Source organism: Lissotriton helveticus, chromosome 9, assembly GCF_964261635.1.
Source record: "Lissotriton helveticus chromosome 9, aLisHel1.1, whole genome shotgun sequence".
In the NCBI taxonomy this organism is placed as follows: Eukaryota; Metazoa; Chordata; class Amphibia; order Caudata; family Salamandridae; genus Lissotriton; species Lissotriton helveticus.
In genome coordinates, this window is record NC_136070.1 from 1,078,049,218 (window position 1) to 1,078,070,252 (window position 21,035).

The following is a 21,035-nucleotide window of genomic DNA, read 5'->3' on the forward strand; positions in this document are numbered from 1 at the left end:
ATCACACTCTGCACTCAAGTACAGTTTGTCTCTCTTACTTATGAATCCAGTGTTGCGTGAACCTCTGCGGTAAGCCGTAGGAGATGCGCTCCACTAAGCACATGGTGCATTTTACCTGCCGGAAATGCACTTCATCTGGAAGACCTCTTTCATGGTTAGCAAGCAGTTAGAACAATGTCTGGGTATTTGGGGATGGTTATAAGGTAGAGAATAGCTTTGCACTAGAAAAGGTGAATACAATTTGTGTCATGTTTTCTTAAGGGGCTAACCCAACGTTCCTAACTAGAGACCTCATACTGCCCACAAACTTTTACCCCCCCCCCCCCCCCCCAACTTACCCACTGTTCAGAGGAGTGGGTGTATTCTATGGTGCTCTCATATCCCACTGAATTACAATCTGTGCCTTGGGTGTCTGTAATAATGGCATTTTTCTTCTGATCGGAGTGGTACTGAGCTTGCCTGATAAAGGCATTTGCTTGCTGGCAATTAGGACTGAGTACATACTAGTATGGTATTTTGTAAAGGAATACCCCAGATCCACGACAAAGGACTGGTCACTGTGCGGCCTGTCCTTGATGGTAGAGCTTACCTAAAAAGGATTCTTCCGCCAGAAGAATCCTTTTTTTTTTAAAAAAAGCTTTATGCATAAAACAGAGCCACTCTTAGAAGTAATAGCGGAGGGCCTTGGGTACGGATCTGCGCTTAGCTGAGATAGACAGTGGTCAAACATATTCCAGGGCATCCCCCACAACGTTGTTCCTCCTAATGTACAATATCCGTTCTCAAAGTTGAATTCAAAATGCTAGCGAAAGCACTGGCCAACAGCATATCGAAAGTGATTACCTCCCTGTTTCGACCCGATCAGTCTGGTTTCATGCCATAGTGTGCCACTAGACATAACATTAGATGTCTGACACATCTTGACCCTGGCAGAAAGATAAGATGGACCTGCAGACTACTTGTTCACCTTACTGAACAAGAACAATATCAATCGCAATTTTATTAATCATGTCGGACTGTTATACACCGAGACAGCACTACAAGGTACCGTTTGTGTTACATTTTACACCACTTCTGTGGGTTAGAGGGTGTGAAATTTCGCAAAAGCTGCATTGCACCTGTTTTCCATTCCCTCTACTTTTTGTCCATGTTACTGATATCCACATTAGTTTGCTTCAGTGATGCTAAATAACTAAGATCAAAAGTCCTGCGAAGTCACTTTCTGTGATGTCACTTCTTGCGACACAATATGCAATTAGAGGGGCCTCACATCTTCCCTTTCGCCCGGGGCCTCAAAAGGCCTAGGACCGGCACTGCCTGCGCTACGAGTGCGCTGCAGGCTGCTTGTCCCCCCCGCCGCCGCAAACCACCAGCCCAGCGGACTACAATCCCCAGAAGACCTAGCGGGACTGCCTCGCCTACCCGCAGCATTTCCGCGCCCGGAGGCGCTTAAGAGTCCTGTCCTTCCTCCGCGTCGCGGGACGCGCGCGGGCGGCGCCGGGTTAAGCCCGGGCAAAGGGCGGGCCGTCTGTGGCCGTCCGGGGCAGGAGGAGGCAGGGCTGGGGCCCCTCCCTTACTCTCACCAGCGAAGGTACTGTACATTTATCATCGGTTAACTGCTTCTGGTCACAAAGGCCTGGAACAATGGGGAAAAGGAAAAATCCGGAGGAACCCACTGACGTTGTTGGAGGGGCTACTAAGGGAGGGAAGCATCCAAAGAGGCAAAAGTGCAAGTCTGTTAGAAAGCGCCAGCTCCATGCAGCGGGAAATTGTGTAATGGACAGAATTGATGAACTGGTCCTAGATTGCACTGACTTGTTAACAGCCACCCCTAATTTAGGGGTTGATGACTGTGAAGTAGTTGGCTATGGGGTCGCAAAGGGCGGAAAGAGTAAAACAAGGGGGTCAGTAGTTGTACCTGAAATGTTTATGGGTAAACCACAATCAGGGGATAAATCGACAAACCAGACGAAAGCAGAGCTAATGCGAACCAGAGCCCTGAAAACGTCTTAAATCTACCCTGCACTAACAAGTTCGCTGTTTTAGCCCAAATTGAAAATCTTCATCTAGAAAAGGGATCGGATATGATAGGACCTGGTTCAAGTCCAGCAGAAAGCACCCTTCAGGCAGATCCTGAGGTAGTTGATGAAACTGATAACCCTCTGTTTAAACTTGTAACTCACTTATGTGATTTAGTAAAGGGTATGGAAGTTAAGATTGATAACTTAACCAAAGGTGGAACATAACAAAGTCCCTGTAGCGTCCAAAGTCCCTAGAACCAATCAGGGAGGCGTATCTGGCCAACCAGGAAATGCTCCCCCTATGCTAAGTAAAAAGCCTATACCAGATGCAGTTGCATCTAGAAGTTGTAGAACTAGTGAGGCGGTTAGATCAGGGAACCTAGTGCCTGAAGAGAAACAGCTATCCCAGGGCCCTGATACAATTCCAATAAGTGGCGTATTGGGGCAATTGGGAGGCAAACGACCTCTTAGGCTAAAACAAGCTGACCACAATCCCTTACCCAGCCGGCAGCAAATGGGCCCTATTCCATTAAACTCTGGGCTCATCAAACTTAATTTAAATATTACTAAGTCACCACCAGTATATTTGATTAATATACCCAAGCTCCCTGTTGGCAGAGATCGTGAATCACCTGACACTCTGACCAACAAAGCTATTCATTGGATTAGGCACGTAAGGGGTTGTAGGTCGGTGATTAGGGAAGATATTCTCCGTGCAAGTAGGCTTACTCTCCAGGGTGATGCCTATGATTGTATAGAGGTTATTTTAAAAAATCCAAGGGTAGCCGGAGAACTATTAAATCTAGAATTTAGATCTTGCACTCCGGATCATTCTAGGTTCCAGATGAGAGCAACTCCCCCGCAATTCTGAAAGTCTATAAGAGGGAAGCAGGATGATACTTTACATGGGGAAAGCTCGAGACTAGACTGCAATGATTGACTTCAATTGCAAGTCCTAATAGAAACAACCAATGATTTAGAAATAACTGGCCAGGAACCTAATAGTATCATAGTAAACTCTCTAAAAAAACAAATCTTACCAGCTTGCTCCTCTGTTGGGGTTATTCCCCCTGATAACAACCTAGAGCTTGCAGAGCAAGCCAGTCCCATGTTCAGTGCGGGCAAACCAGGGTCTGTTCACTCTGGGAATATAGCTGGCCTGAAGTCTAAATTAGAGTCACCTGAGTCGGCACTATTTATTAGAGAACATGAAATATGCCTATTTCAGGAAACCTGGACAATGGAAGAACTGCATTTCCCAGGTTATCTAAATTACAGTATCCCTGCAGTGAAGGAAGGGAGGGGGAGACCAGCCGGAGGGCTAACGATCTGGATAAGACAGGACCTTGGGGTAACAATAAAAACTATACGCACTAATCACAGGGATCTGCAGATACTAAGTCTATGTTTATAACATATATGCGAGAAGTACGGGGGGTAGAAAATCTGAGGTTCTATCGCTTCTGGAAGACCTATTGGAAAGTCGTTACTGGCCCTCTAACGTAATCATTGGGGGGGATTTTAATGTAAATTTTGAACCTCTTTTGAAAGGAAGTTGGAATGTGTCGGATGAGGAGGATAGGGAGTGGGGGATTCCCAAATTGGATTTTGAACCAGTCAGAAAATGGACAGATATAGTGGTCCAAATGAACTCTATTTGCTTAAATAAAGGTTTAAGAGCAATCAATGGATGGACCACAGGCGATAAGGTTGGGGCATTCACATTCAAAAGTGGTACTCGTAAGAGCAGAATAGACTACATTTTGATTAACCTGGCCCCGTGGAGATACCTCCAGGATATGATGATTATAGATAGGGTTGAGAGCGACCACAATCCCCAGTCTATGAATCTCACTTACTGGGAATCTCCTGATCATTCTGGGCTATGATGGTTGCCACTCCCTCCCATGATAATGTGATATCTAATGATATGCGACATGTCCGATGGTCCAAAGTTTCACTTCATAAAGAGAATGTGGATTTTATAAACAGCAAGCTTGATCAGGCAAAACTAGATTTATTGTTGCTATCTGAATTGGACAATAATCTTTTAAAACTAGGAAAAGGGACCAGGATCCATGAGGTTCTTTTTGGGGAACTAAGGAGCCTTTTTATTAAGCCCTGTAGGCGGGTGAACAACCTTTACAATGAAACTTTTACCACGCAGTGCCTTTACAATGCGGTATTTACAACGCAAACCATTACAACGCATTGCGCTGGGGGGTGCTCTAGGATAGGGAATAAGTTTAATTTACTATCCAACACCTTCCCCAGTGTCCACGGGGACTGGTGTTGGAATAGAAAATTAAACTTTTCACTATCCAGCACCTCAAAGCTTTATGCGTTGTAAAGGTTTGCGATGTAAAAACCACGTTGTAAAGGCATGCGTGGTAAAAGCATGCGTTGTAATGTCATACATCCCTGTAGGCGGAATGCTTCCCGCGCTCCGGAGGTATCACGGTGGTACTCTAGTGAATGCAGGAAGGCCCGCCTTGACCTGGGAAAAGCTATCAAAACAGAGTCGACTGAGAATATTAGAGCGGCCAGGCTGACTTATAAAAATGCTGTCTCAAGTGCCAAACGTGATTGGGATGAGAAAAGGTGGAATGACCTTAAGGAGGCAGGATCTTGTAAAGACAGGCAAAGATTCTGGAATGTCTATAAGTGGGGTGTGGATGCTAACCCGGATAAGCCGCAGAACTGGGTCCCTCAAGAAAAGTGGGTAGAACATTTTCAGCCACAGTATGCTAAGGGCGAGGACTCGCAACCAGTAGTGGAAGTATTTTTTGAACCCCTAATGGAAGATCTCTTTACCTTGAAAAATGTTCAGTGTGCTTTAGATCTAGTGGTTCCTGGTAGAGCGCCAGGCATTGATGGCATACCCGCAGACCTATTTTTACAAGACAAGAACTTCTGGGGTTGTTATTTACTTCTTTTATCAAACATGATCGCCAGGGGAGCCCCTATACCAAGTTCTTGGAACAGGGAAGAAATCATACCCGTTTTTAAAAAAGGGGACTAGTCCCAGCCAGGAAACTACCGCCCAATCAGCCTGATTGATACGTCTCAAAAAATATTTGGCAGGCTGGTCTTAAACAAAATTCTCGACTGGGAACGCGACAATACGATCTTATCCCATTTGCAGGCAGGGTTCAGAAACTCAATCAGCACGGTCGACCAGGTGCTGCATTTTGCAATGCTGTACTGGAAGACAGTGAAAATTTGTTCATGGAAGCCTATATGCTTCTTTTAAAGACTTAAGAGCGGCATTCGACCTGGTCCCACGCTCTACGTTATGGAATGTCCTTAATGGCATGGGTATGCCAGGGTCTCTTTTATCCCTGGTAAAAAGATTGCATGAACAAAATTATGCACAGATCAGTTGGGGGAGTCCTGGGAATGTTACCCCACAGTTCCCAGTGGAAACTGGAGTACGCCAGGGCTGTGTCCTGGCGCCAACTCTATTTTCCTTATACATTAAAGATGTGGCTAAAATCCTAATTGACTCCAATATTGACCCACCGATCATTGCTGGAGCCAAAGTTCCCATTTTAATGTTCGCCGACGATTGTCTTTTAGTTGCAAAAACTCCAAGTGGGCTTCAAAATGGCTTGAGGCTCTTTGAAGAATTCTGTACAGCACGGGGTTTAGAAGTAAATGTGCAGAAATCGAAATGTATGACTTTTAATGCTTCTAAATCTTTTAAGGGTACTGTGATCATGATCAAGCGGCCTCTGGAAAGGGTCCAAGCCTTTACTTACTTGGGTGTTTGTATTCAGCATAATTTGTGCTGGAAACAACAAATTGAGCTGGCTACCTTAAAACATAGACAGTTATCTGGGGCCCTGAGCCTGGAGCACACTAAATCCCTTACCAAACCGATATCTCCGGTATTGGCGGTTTACAATGGTAAAGTGGTCAGTTCCGCTTTATACGGGGTTGAAATGTGGGGAACTGAAAATCTCAGGGGGATGTCAATCTCTGAAAATTCATTTTTAAGGAATTTAATAAAATTACCCCAGAGTACCCCCCTGAACCCTCTTTTTTATGATCTAGGGATGTTCCCAATAGCGCTTATAGCATCTTTACGCCCAGTCTTATATTGGAGGAGGATTTGGACCACCCCGGAACTTGAAATCTATTCAAGAGGCCTACTTGATATAATCAGTAGTGATACCTATCATAAAATTAAGTGGTTAAGGCACATCAGGGGCCTCTTGATTGATTTGGGTTTACGGGATCTGTGGGAAGATCCTATAAACACTAGGTTCCCTCCCAAAAAGGTACTTAAGAATCTGTACTGGCAGTTTGTGGCTTCCAGGTCTTTTAGGTCTATTGACCCAAGGTCTCTGACCGGATTGTTTATGGATATCAAAGATGCGCCAAAGCTGGAAGCCTTTTGGGATGTTATCCTAAAACCCCTAGACCGTAAACTATAGTTTCAACTGAGAATTGGGAGCCTACCGGTTGGGGCATTCACTAGCAGTTGGTCTGCGGGAGCCAAGGCTGCTTGTCCATCTTGTTCAGCACCCTCGGAAACCAAAGGCCACCTGCTATTTGAATGCCCAGTGTACGCGGTGCCCCGGAGAATATGGCTTCGCCCAATGTGCAGGTTGATGGGCACCGACAGGGGGTCGGTGGCAGTTAGAATTATTCGCTCCTGCACTGCTATGACAGTTTACATAGCCGTGGCAAAATTCTTGGGCTGGGCCTGGACCATTAGAAGTAGAATGCCAATTGATTAACATGTATTCATGGTGCTAAACTCAAATTTTAATCCAATGTACATTAATGTAATGGATATATAGCTTCTTATATGTAAATACGTACAAATTTTAACTCTATTTATATGTCTTAAATTTGTATTTATATGTATTGTTTGCTTTTATGACAATCGTCGAATAAAGCTTGTCTGAACTGAATTACCTCTTTTTGTAAAAGAGACCAAAATTTTGCAACAACCAATCAGATAAGCCTCACCCCGCAGAACCCACATGAGAGAGCCTCAGAGCCTCAGATTTTCTACCGCACGTTGTGCTAAGGGAGTCTCCACTGAGCTCTCATCAGATTTCTCTTCAACTTTTGGATTTCAACTGTATTCTCTTCAGGATGCTGTTTTCCCCTTTTTTCATCATCAGACATGGAGAAAAAAGGCCTTTTTAGAGCTTGTGCTACCTGTTGTAAAAGGAGGCATTAGGTGAATGACCCTCATAAGATGGCATTTACTGCCTGTATCCGGACCACAAGTTCTAGGTAAGATAAACATAAGGGTCCGTGAGGGCCGTCTTTTACCTGATTCCAGAAGCTAACATCTAGAACAGATCCAGTTTCTAGTATGACAGTGATGAGGCCTCGTCGGCTGCGTCTTCGTGAAGATCTGAGAAGGAATACGATCTCACCTGGTTTCTTGTGAGCAGCTTACTCAAGACGCCTTCAAAAGCCCTCCAATGGGTCTGACAGGCGCAGTCCAACTAAATCTCCTCACTGAGGTGTAAAGGAGAGGATGAGACTTACAAAGGAAATTCCTCAAAAAACCTCTAAAAGACCTCCTGGGGGTCTGACAAGCGCAGTCCACCTGAATCTCCTCACCGAGGTGTAAAGGAGAGGAAGGGACTTATAATAGGAGAAACTGGTGTGAGGAAGTCTAGCTCATCGACGACGATGGCAGTGTCGACGACGACACCGTCGACGACGATGGCAGTGTCGACGACGGCAGTGTCGACGATGGCAGTGTCGACGACGACACCGATGACGACGATGGCAGTGTCGGCGACAATGACAGTGTCGACGACGATGGCAGTGTCGACGACGATGGCAGTGTCGCCGACACAGTCTACGACGATGGCAGTGCCGACGACGATAGCAGTGTAGACGACACCGTCGACGACGATGGCAGTGTAGATGACACCGTCGACGACGATGGCAGTGTAGACGACACCGTCGACTATAGCAGTGTAGACGTCAGCGTCGACGACGACAGCGTAGACGACGATGTCTACATCGTCTACGACAACCGTCAACGACAGTGTTGACGGATATATAAAAAAAAAAAACTTCTGTCAGGGAGAACAGCCTGTGACAGAAGGGCATGATGTAGTTACAATCACTGTTCCCAACAAGCTGCGCGGGTGAGCGTGCGCGCACAGAAGTCACCCTAAGCGCGCAGTGTGCTGAATTTAGCGGGCACTCCTGCAACACCGTTCGCGCCGCCACTTTTAAAATGCGAGCGGCACGAAAAAGTGCCATTTCCTCGTTGCGGGAGATTAAGAAAAATAAAGCAGTCTCAAACACAGCGTGTGCTTTAGCACACGCTGTGTTTGACACTCTGCATTCCTTTTCTTACACTGCTCAGCTGCGGGGCTGATTGTGAACCTTAGTATTCATGTTAATTGAAGCACCCAGGTGCGCTGCAATTAACACAAATACTAATTCAAAGGACCTACAATTAGCCCCGCAGCTGTGCCCTGTAAGAATCGTCATTGTGCACTACTGAGGGGCTGTTTGTGATCCTTTGTGTTGCGTTGCCTTCCTCCAGCTCTCCTGTCCTGTAAGGGAGAGACGAACAATCCTCAAGACCATTAGTATACACATAACACAGACGACTGAATGTAGCTCACAGGGACAGAAAAAATTAACACGATTTTGCAAAAAGTTATTGCTGGAGAAGCACCTAGGCCTTCAAAAATATTTTTGAAATGGTTAAAACGGGCTGACCCACATTGATCCATGTTTTATACTATAGTGTGCGAAATAAAATGCGAATGACAAACATAACAGGCCATTGTGAAGAGAGCAGGTTGAAAGTCCTTATAAAAATAGTATATAAATATATATATATGATTTTAGTAAAAATGGAAAGGCCTCGGTTAACAACCGAACTAAAACCAGGGACAGACACCAGGGAGCAGGGACAGACACCAGGGAGCAGGGACAGACACCGGGGAGCAGGGACAGACACCGTGGAGCAGGGACAGACATCGGGGAGCAGGGACAGACACCGGGGAGCAGGGACAGACACCGGGGAGCAGGGACAGACACCAGGGAGCAGGGACAGACACCAGGGAGCAGGGACGGACACCAGGGACAGGCACTAGGGAGCTGGGACAGACACCAGGGAGCAGAGACGGACACCAGGGACAGACACCAGGGAGCAGGGACAGACACCGTGGAGCAGGGACAGACACCGTGGAGCAGGGACAGACACCGTGGAGCAGGGACAGACACCGTGGAGCAGGGACAGACACCGTGGAGCAGGGACAGACACCGTGGAGCAGGGACAGACACCAGGGAGCAGGGACAGACACCAGGGAGCAGGGACAGACATCGGGGAGCAGGGACAGACACCGGGGAGCAGGGACAGACATCGGGGAGCAGGGACAGACACCAGGGAGCAGGGACAGACACCAGGGAGCAGGGACGGACACCAGGGACAGGCACTAGGGAGCTGGGACAGACACCAGGGAGCAGAGACGGACACCAGGGACAGACACCAGGGAGCAGGGACAGACACCGTGGAGCAGGGACAGACACCGTGGAGCAGGGACAGACACCGTGGAGCAGGGACAGACACTGTGGAGCAGGGACAGACACCGTGGAGCAGGGACAGACACCGTGGAGCAGGGACAGACACCAGGGAGCAGGGACAGACATCAGGGAGCAGGGACAGACATCAGGGAGCAGGGACCGACATCAGGGAGCAGGGACCGACATCAGGGAGCAGGGACAGACACCGTGGAGCAGGGACAGACACCAGGGAGCAGGGACAGACACCGTGGAGCAGGGACAGACACCAGGGAGCAGAGACAGACACCGTGGAGCAGGGACAGACACCAGGGAGCAGGGACAGACACCGTGGAGCAGGGACAGACACCGTGGAGCAGGGACAGACACCGTGGAGCAGGGACAGACACCAGGGAGCAGGGACAGACATAAGGAAGCAGGGACAGACACCAGGGAGCAGGGACAGACATCAGGCAGCAGGGACAGACACCGTGGAGCAGGGACAGACACCAGGGAGCAGGGACAGACATCGGGAGCAGGGACAGACACCAGGGAGCAGGGACAGACACCAGGGACAGACACAGACATCAGGGAGCAGGGACAGACACCAGGGACAGACACAGACACCGTGGAGCAGGGACAGACACCAGGGAGCAGGGACCGACACCAGGGACAGGCACTAGGGAGCAGGGACAGACACCAGGGAGCAGACACAGACACCAGGGAGCAGGCACAGACACCAGGGAGCAGGGACAGACACCAGGGAGCAGGGACAGACACCAGGGAGCAGGGACAGACACCAGGGACAGACACCAGGGAGCAGGGACAGACACCAGGGAGCAGGGACAGACACCAGGGAGCAGGGACAGACACCAGGGAGTAGAGACAGACACCAGGGACAGACACCGGGGAGCAGGGACAGACACCAGGGAGCAGGGACAGACACCAGGGAGCAGGGACAGACACTGTGGAGCAGGGACAGGCACCAGGGTGCAGGGACAGGCACCAGGGAGCAGGGACAGACACCAGGGAGCAGGAAGGACACCAGGGACAGGCACTAGGGAGCAGAGACAGACACCAGGGAGCAGGGACAGACACCAGGGAACAGGGACAGACACCAGGGACAGGCACTAGGGAGCAGGGACAGACACCAGGGAGCAGACACAGACACCAGGGAGCAGGGACAGACACGTGGGAGCAGGGACAGACACATGGGAGCAGGGACAGACACCAGGGAGCAGGGACAGACACCAGGGACAGGCACTAGTGAGCAGGGACAGACACCAGGGAGCAGGGACAGACACCAGGGACAGACATCAGGGAGCAGGGACAGACACCAAGGAGCAGGGACAGACACTGTGGAGCAGGGACAGGCACCAGGGACAGGGAGCAGGGACAGGCACCAGGGAGCAGGGACAGACACCAGGGAGCAGGGACAGACACCAGGGAGCAGGAAGGACACCAGGGACAGGCACTAGGGAGCAGGGACAGACATCAGGGAACAGGGACAGACATCAGGGAACAGGGACAGACACCAGGGACAGGCACTAGGGAGCAGACACAGACACCAGGGAGCAGACACAGACACCAGGGAGCAGGGACAGACACCAGGGAGCAGGGACAGACACCAGGGACAGGCACTAGGGAGCAGGGACAGACACCAGGGAGCAGGGACAGACACCAGGGAACAGGGACAGACACCAGGGACAGGCACTATGGAGCAGGGACAGACACCAGGGAGCAGGGACGGACACCAGGGAGCAGGGACGGACACCAGGGAGCAGGGACAGACACCAGGGAACAGGGACAGACACCAGGGACAGGCACTATGGAGTAGGGACAGACACCAGGGAGCAGGGACGGACACCAGGGAGCAGGGACGGACACCAGGGAGCAGAGATGGACACCGGGGAGCATTTCGGCCGTTTCTCTGTAATAATGCGACCCTGTGAACAAGAAAAGGCAGGAGGAACAGAATTGCAATGACGGTGTGAACGAGACAGAGGACTACAGTGTGAAAGTTAAAGTTCAAACAGGTAAACAGAGCCTAGCCATAGTTTTGTTTCGTGCTTTGGCTCACAGCAACAAACACATTTTTACTTATTGAAAAATTAAGAGAACCAGTTGGTAAACTCACAGCAAAGACAATCTAGCGTTACTTCCACAGTTTTCTGCACTGCATTGAATGAGCAGTATAACCGTTTCAAGATGACTATGCATAGTCAGACTGCACGAAGAGTGTGTTTCACTACAGATCAGACTGAATCACCAGAGCACTTACTCTGTCAAAGCAAAGCCGCACCTGCGCTCTGATTTCACATCATAATGTGCCAAAACTGTAGGAGGTCTAGGAACTATTCTTGTTCACTGCCTTGATTTTGATGCTCGAGCCAAGACAGGGATTTTTCTTGAAGTTTCATCCTAAAATATCTTTGCGAGATGTTCCCCTTCCTATCTGAAAGCGATTTACATGTTCAGAGGCAAAGTGCTATTTGAACTCATTTTGATTACTTCAGTGCTTTACACGAGGGAAAATTGGGAAAACTCGTCACAAAACTGCAGGTTCCACAAGACTGTGCAGGATAGACCGTTTTTAATCAGAATATTTGGTCCAGATTATGAACTCTCAATCTGCCGAAAGAGTCACACTGATTGCTAGTGCATGAGAAGCAACCAGGCAAGGTTGCAAGCGTGGAAACAAAAAGAGTAGCAACCAGCTACCTTTAAAATTGTAAATGTTGGAACACAGACCATATGTATGGCAATGTCTTTTGTCTCCCTGAACAAAGGAACTCTTCCCCAGTTCACATCTACGAGCCTAACAAGACAATGGCATTCGACCAGGGGTCACGTGTCGTGAAAGACCTCCCGCAAAAAACTATCAATAAGCATTTGTAGAGCGCACTAATCACCCCGCTGGGTATCCATTTTCTATGTAATATAACGGAAAGTTTCACTGCCTGGCGATCCAAGAAAGCGTTGTCATGAACAACACCTCGTCTTACCACCCGGTTTCAACGTATGCAGCTTTTCCAGGCCCTACAAACCTTTAGGTATCTCTGCACTATCGAAATATCCAAAATACAGTTTATGTTTCCTGTACAGAGGATTTCGTTCACTGGGGAATCAGTACTTGTAAGGACAGTTTTGATCCCAATATTCATCAGAATAGGAACGGAAACTTTCAGTGTTTGTTTCCGTCTTCCAGTCCTTCCTCAAATGAAGAAAGGAGCATCCATTTATAGCAGTTAGCTGTTCCACAAACGCAACTCTGTCCCTTCCTGTTCAGATCAGGAATTTTCTGCAACAACTTTGTGACACCTACAAACACTATTTCCAACTTCTTTCATTACATATCCGCACCAGTCTAAGATCCGCAAGCGGCGTATACATTTGTGGACCCGTGAACACTGTTCCCAATAAGCTGTGCGCGTGAGCGCGCACGCACAGAAGTCACCCTAAGCGCGCAGTGCACTGTATTTAGCACGCACTCCTGCAACACCCTTCGCGCCGCAGATGGTTCATGGTTATGCAAAACCTACTTTCTGTGTATCAGGGCATTACTGCAGATGTATAAAGTTACTTGACCTTTTAAGAGCTATGGTCTGTGACCGGGTGCAAGAGGAACTCTATAAACATTGAATAGTATGGGGAAGAGATCAGAGCATAAGATCCAAATAGTAAAAAGACTTTAATCAGATGGGTAATATCTTCGGGCAGTATTCCTCTTTATCAGTTCTGCAAGGAAGACATGCATGTGGAAACTGATAGAATTGTTATAATATGTTCAGTATCCCTTGTTTGAGTTATCACAACCCCCTAGGCATTCTAGATGACATAGCCTCATTCCATATCTATGGTTACCTTCACTCAGCAGATTTAAACAAACATAATCATATAAAAAGCCAACTACCCACCTCCCTTAATAACTTTAACCACAACACAACTTATAATACAATATATATATATATATATATATATATATATATATATATATATATATATATATATATATATATATATAGATATATATATATATATATATATATATATATATATATATATATATATATATTACCTACTGGCGGTCGCCAGTAGGTATATATAGTTAGGATTTTTTCCCTATGGGATTTTTGAAAATTCTATGTCTAATAACTTTGGCGTTTGTGGACGGAATTGGCTGAAATTTTCTGGAAAATGGAACATTTTGTTTCTGAGCAGCCCTTGGAATATATATATATATATATATATGGGAAAAGATAAATACGAAAAAGGTTTCGTGTTGCATGTTTCTTAATATGTAAAGAGCACATCTATCTTAAATACTCCCCTACGTAAGCAGGTGGGATAGCTCTCCATCCAGACCTTCTAAGAGACAACTCTGGGGCACCAGAGTCCACTGAACCTTTACGGATTCCATCATTACTGCACCCTGAGGACCATTACATATTTTTCCTCGACAAACTTTCATCCAGGGCCACACACAGAAAACAATGCACATCTTCTGAGCTAAGCTTTGAGCACCGGCACTTATTGTTTTACAAATTAAGCACTGTATCCCACAGGATTTGGCAATAGTTGAAATTGCCAAATGAAGATGAACGCTGCAGGCTACAGCAAAAAGATTCAATTCCACAACTTACTGTGTATATGTATTCTTGTGTAGGCCCTCAACATTTACCCACCCAATGAACAGTGCTCCAGTTAAGAATCATTAGCAAAATCTTATGATGGCACCACCGTTGGAGTCTTGTGCTTTTGTAAACCTGAAATGTACTTGCCTGTGTAACCAATTCATATCATGGGGGTGAATCCAAATTGCAAATCTGCCTTAAGACCCTTAACGTGGCACTGTATGTGTGGAAATGCACCATCTTTTCAGATTTTTAAGCAAACGTTTGGAGTGATATTTGGCGCTGCACACACGCAAGGTCTGGTTCCTGGCGCACATAGCCATGGCTGCAGTGCACAGAGACCCTCAACTGCCGCACACAGAGGAAAATAATTAGAGGGAACATTGGTTACAATGCAAGATGATGATTATGATTCATCTGATGAGGACCAGAATGTGGAACATATCCAAAATTCTGACGCAGAATAGGACGATTATGTTATCCCAGATCCGGCTTCACCATCCCCAGACCATGTGCATTCGTCTCCAGCTGACATAGGGGTTTCCATAATCTTATGGAAAGAGCATCTAAAAGATTTGGCCTTTCTGTTCCTGTGGTACAATCAGACTGTTTCCTCTATGATTTTAAAGAACCTTTCATGAAATCTATTCGTTCCTTTCACATAGTAGTGCATGTTTGGAATGAAGGCGATGCAGTCTCCAGCTCCTGTAACTCCGCTTCTACCGCGTCTGGAGAAAAATAATATAAGGCACTGGAGGACAGTCCAGCCTGTCTTATTGTTCTCAACAAAAGGCGGAGGGCGCACTCATTAAGAAATTACAAAGATGATGCTTATAGTCCAAACAGTTTTCTTCTTTATTTTGGTAATTTTACCAGGTAACACCAGGTAAAGATGTGGAATTGGTAATCCTCACCCACGATTGCGTTTACCACAATCAGCTCTCTGGTTCACCCCAAGCAGGAGAGCACATGCCCTGACGAAGTTACGACGAGTAACGAAACGCGTTGGCTGTGTGTGTTACCTGGTAAAATTACCAAAATAAAGAAGAAAACTCGGTTATTTCTCAGGCGACCCAAAGAAAATCAAGAAACCCGACGGCACCCCTGACTGCACCACCAGACAGAGAGGGCAGGCGCAGAGACAATGTAGGCTAGAGGTTTTTCTCTATGTCTAGCCTCCTTTTTAGGGCCTCGAACGAACTAGCAATTTTGGGACGATATGATCGCCAAATGTGGTGCGATCTCTCTCCTTTCATTGATCAGCTTCCAGTGAGTGCCAAAGCGGAAGCGAGAAAGATCCTGGAAGAAGGTGAATGATCTTCATCTGAGATTATAGATTGTGCAATAGACATTGCTACAACGGCTTTTCGTGCCTTGGCAGGTTCAGCGGTCCTGAGGGATCAAGGTTGGCTGAGATGTACCTGGTTTTGCCCGAAGGTGCAGAATAAAATTCTGGATCGGCCCTTCGATGGAGATATGCTGTTTGGCAAGCATATAGATGATGCTTTACAAGACATTAAAAAAGGATACCGAGACGGCAAGATCTTTGGGCACACTTCAATATCGAAAAGTACCTTTCCGGGGTGCAAGAGGTAAAGGTTTCTCTAAATATGGGGGAGGTTATCAACATCGCTACTCCTCCTATTCACAACCCTCTCAATCATTCAAGCCTCAGTACTCTCAAAGGCAAAATCAATCGACGTCTTTCGTAGACAAGGACGTCAAGGGAGAGATACTTCTAAACGCCAATAGCGGCTTCCTGGCTCTGCCTACTGGTCCTTCACCCTTTGTAACACCGATGGGGGGGTAGGTTTTCACATTTTCTCGATTGCTGGAAGATCATAACAACAGATTGGTGGGTTTTGAATATCGTTCAATTTGGCCATACACTAGAACTCCAAAACCTTCCACCTCCCAGAGCTCCTCGCGCCACAGAATCAAAACACCTGCATCTTCTCCGTCTCGAAGTTTGTCAACTGCTCACCAAGGGAGCGATAGAACTAGTGCTATTTGCTCAAAGAGGAAGAGGGTTCTATTCCAGGTTTTTTCCTCATCCACAAGACGGAAGAAAAGTGGCGCCCAATCTTTGATCTGAAGAAGCTCAACACCTATCTCATAAAACTCTCTTTTCGAATGGTCTCTCTTCAAGACGTCTTACGTCTTCTAAATCCAGGGGATTATATGGCGACTCTGGATTCTCAGGACGCATATTTCCACGTTCCAATCCACCCAGCTCACAGAAAATATTTACGCCTCACAGTAGCCAAGAGCCACTTACAGTTCAAAGTACTGCTGTTCGGGCTCCGATCCGCTCCGCGGATATTCACAAGGGTGTTGGCCCCGATAGCAACATTCCTAAGGAAACAATCACTGGAAGTTTTCCCTTACCTAGACAATTGGTTGATAAAAGCTCCGTCTCCTCAAGCATCGACAAGGGCAGTCGAAAGTTACATCCAACTTTTCAATCACCTGGGTCTGCAACTCAACAAGGAAAAATCAGTCTTTATTCCATCCAGGAGGGTCAAGTTCCTGGGCTCCATTCGTGTTACAAGAAGTTGCAAGGTTTTTCCTTCGGATGAAGGACAGAAGAAACAAATCTTCTCTGCCAACCATTTACAAAAAAGAACGATCCCTGTCAGTTCCTCTATACAAGTCTTCCTAGGATCGATCTCATCTGGCATACCATTAGTACCGCCCCTTGCAAGAACAACTGAACATGCAAGGGCGCCAAGTGGAAGGTTCTTTCGCGGACAAGATAAAGGTCACTCCTCTCATGAGAAAAGCAGCAGGCTGGTGGGCTATCAAGGAGAACATCTCGAGAGGTCTCTCTTTCATAATGGCTCCATCCCCTCTGATTTTAACCAGACGCCTCTATGGAAGGGAGGGGCTTTTTCTTACAGGACCTACAAGTGAGCCGTCACTGGAACGCAGAAAAGTGTTTTCTTCTTATCAATCTCTTAGATCTCATAGCGATTCACCTAGCCTTGCAGGCTTTCAGGCCGAAAGTTCAAGACGCGACCGTGCTGGTCAGGACGGACAACACAACAGCCATGCATTACATAACCAAGCAGGGAGGTACGAGGTCTCATCTGCTCTCGAAAGAAGACCAGGGAATATGGGAATGGGCAATTCTCCACAATGTCGTTCTTTCAGCAGAACATCTACCAGGCACTCTCAACACAACAGCAGACACCTTGAGTCGTCTGAAATCGGCCTGTCACGAGTGGGAATTGGATCAAGACATTCTGGAGGAAGTTTTTCAACGCTGGGGAACTCCAACAATAGACCTGTTTGCAACTCCAGAAAACAAGAAATGCCGACTCTATGCAAGCAGGGATCACCATCAAGGGTCGCTAGGGAATGCTCTTTCGATGTCTTGGTTAGGCGCACTTGTTTACGCCTTTCCTCCAAATCCCCTAATCCCATGGCTTCTCAGGAAAATAAAGATGGAACCTTGCAAGATTATCTTAATAGCACCAGCGTGGCCATGCCAATTTGCCAATTCTGGTTCACACACCTTCTCCTGCTTTCTCAGGTCCATCCATTTCACCTATGTCCCATTCCATCTCTATTAACAATGTCCCAGGGACAGGTGATACATCCAGATCCTAGTTCTCTCCATTTGAAGGCCTGGCTCCTGAGCACAGAGAATTCCACAGCTTAGATATCCCTCAGGAATGTAGGGAGATATTAACTCAAGCTCGTGCACCAAGTACAAACAAAACCTATCATGCTAAATGGAAGTGCTTCTGCCTGTGGTGTCATCGTGCACACATCCATCCATTCTCTTCAGCTCCTCATCAAATACTGCCTTACATCGCTGGCTAAATCAGGCCTTTTCTCATTCTTCCATCAAAATACATCTGGCAGCTATTTCAAGATTCAGAAGAACAGCTTATGGTTCTTCTCTCTGGTCTGCTAGAATTATTAAACAGTTCCTGAAAGGTCTTTTCAGGGTTTTTTCTCCAGTGCGGCCACCACCTCCCGCTTGGAATCTCAATCTGGTTCTGGCTCATCTCATGAAACCTCCATTCGAGCCTATCCACAGGGTGGATTTAAAATTTTTGTCTTGGAAATTACCTCTCCTTTTAGCCCTCACTTCAGCTAGGAGAGTAGGAGAGTTGCAAACTCTATCCGTTTTAGAACCTTTTCTAAAGGACACTGTGTTTTTAAAGACCAATCCAAAATTTAGTCCAAAGGTCCCTTCGGATTTCCATTTGAACGAACCAGTGGTTCTAAAGTCATTCTTCCCTCGACCAACAGGAAGGTCTCTACATTCTTTAGATGTCCGGAGATGTCTCAAATTTTATCTTGCACGCACAAACGATTTGAAGAAATTATCTCAACTTTTTGTGGCTTTTAGTGCACCTCGAAAGGGTCTTCCTCTCTCAAAAGAAGGAATCACACGCTGGATATCAAGTGCAATTCATTCTTGCCACTAAGCGGCAGGAAAGCCGCTGGAGAGACATGTATGAGCTCACTCCACAAGATCAGTTTCATCTTTAGCAGCTCTCTTCGCTGGAGTCCCTATAAAAGACATTTGTTGGGCGGTTACATGGAGTAGTGCCCATACATTCACAAAGCATTACTGCCTGGACTCTTTCATAAGGAGCGACGCGGCAGTAGGACAAGCAGTCCTGAGGAATCTTTTCCAATGAGAGGTGAGCTTTCCCTTCTATCCCTCCTTCCTATGATTGCACATTTTGTATCACATAATGTTTCTGATGTATTGTTACAAGGTATATGATTGTCATATGATGACGGTTATGCAGAGATATTGTAATACTCTGGTAGCAAAATGTGCACTGGTGACTTACTGCTAGCTACTCTGATACAAAGCATGGGAATCTATGAAAGTTCCAATACTGGGGCAAGAAAACATGTTACTTACCTGTAACTTTGGTTCCCCAGTATTGGTAACTTTCATAGATTCCCAGGCGCCCACCCTCCTACCCTGGGAAAGCTCAGCCGTTCAGCAAAAGTGGTTACTGATACACAACGGCTGCGAAAATCTGAGGCTCTGAGGCTCTCTCAAGTGGGTTCTATGGGGTGAGGCTGATCTGATTGGTTGTTGCAAAATGTTGGTCTCTTTTACAAAAAGAGGTAGATATGCTACAAAATGAGATGAGGCCTAGGCCTTTCTTTCTCTTTTGTACATACTGCTATGGTATTTTCTATTTACCGAGGCTCCCAGGCTGACGACGGGGAATGATACAAAGCATGGGAATCTATGAAAGTTACCAATACTGGGGAACCAAAGTTACAGGTAAGTAACTTTTTTTCTTACAGAATCTGCCACTTCCACTGTATTCCAACCACACACATCAATGGTTTGCAAACAATGTAACTATTATAATAGTATGAATTTGCACAATTCCTTGAAATAAGTATGTTCCTTAGTCTTGGCTTCTCCAGATTTGTATCACTATCTACAGGTCTAGCAGATTGGTGCAGCTTAGAAACTATTACCCTTTTGAATGTAGTAAATTAAATATGTCTCCCATATCCACTGAGTGGTTCATACTTCCAGGGGATACACATTTAACTTAATGAGCCACTCCTCCTTATTTTTAATTTAATACTTGCACCATTATTGTACCAATTTGGTGGCTCATCTTCATACTGCCGTCAGTCTTTATTTGTTCTTCTGGCATGTTGGCTTCCAGAACTGGATTTGGTGGAAGACACTAAGCGTATCTATGCGGTGGTCAAAATTTGGTACATTCACTTTCATTGTTTATTTCTGGTCATTATTTACCATGGTTACTGTTTTAAAGTGATGAAGATCATTTCAAGAACATTTCGGATCTGTATGCACTCCGTTCAAGTGTTCAGGGTCCTATGAATTCGAGGTTAATGACACTTCTGTTTAATTTTTTTTTCTACAGCAAGCCCTGCGGGAAGCACAGGAGGATCTTGATATTACTACAAAAATCCTAGAGAAGGCAAAGGCTGAACTTGGTGAAGTGGAGGCAGGTATTAATACACTGGAAGCAAAATACAAGGATTGTTTGTCCAAGAAAGAAGAGCTGGAGAATAACTGTGATCAGGTTCAACAAAAGCTGACACGCGCCGACAAGGTGAGAGGGGAGATGGCCCCATGCTTCCATCAGTGAGCAAAGATAGAGCTTGAACACTACAGATATGAAATACACAGGCCTTGCCACAGGACTTCCGTAGACAGCCACAGAGCAGATATATTCCTTTGCTGCAGTAGAGGGACCATACAATGTGGCGCCAAATAGCAAAGGCACTTTCTGGGGACCACTGTATCTGCTGTTTGCCTTCTGTGTCTTTTCAGGGAAATTCTCTTTAGTGGCATATTCCACTCTATAATCCACATATGTCCAGCACTCTTTAACAAAGTGAAGGTGGTCTGTTACTTTACAACAAAGTCATAACAGTTTGTAATAAACAGTGTTATATCAAATTATTCCATTAATTGAGTCCTGATAAATTATGCATCTTCAGTGGAATAGTAGTAAATTCTTTATTGTTTCAAAAAAAGGGTTCTTTCTTCATAAAAACAGACTGTAGCCGATGCCCTTCTCTGGCATTGTATCATTCATAGATTTGCATGCTTGAATAATTTCCAGTAGTCGAGGCGGGAATGCCATGGTAACTTTTAAATATCAGTATGAAAATACAAAATACCTGAAAAGCATCAAACGCAAACAGTGTCACTTTAGTAGCACGCTCACCTCATTGAAAATTACCCAAACAAGTGAGGTGGGAATGCACTGAACTCCACCTTGCCCTAGGCATTTCTAGAACTATCTGACTTAAGAGCTGAATGGTGTGGGTAAGACTTGAGAAACTGTGTTTTTGGTTGTGCTGTCGGGTTTGATAGCATATATGGTTTAGTAAATAATGCACTTAG

The 21,035-nt window shown here is 46.3% G+C and overlaps 1 protein-coding gene across 2 annotated transcripts in view; it reads left to right on the top strand.

The window, feature by feature from the left end:
* Nucleotides 1-21,035, top strand: part of DNAH1 (dynein axonemal heavy chain 1) — a 1,443,760-nt gene that overhangs the window by 1,111,826 nt on the left and 310,899 nt on the right. For both annotated transcript variants that reach the window (XM_078661462.1, XM_078661463.1), the window contains one exon: nucleotides 20,044-20,235. In XM_078661462.1, coding sequence (XP_078517588.1) covers nucleotides 20,044-20,235 — 192 coding nt within the window. The remainder of the gene's footprint in view (nucleotides 1-20,043; nucleotides 20,236-21,035) is intronic.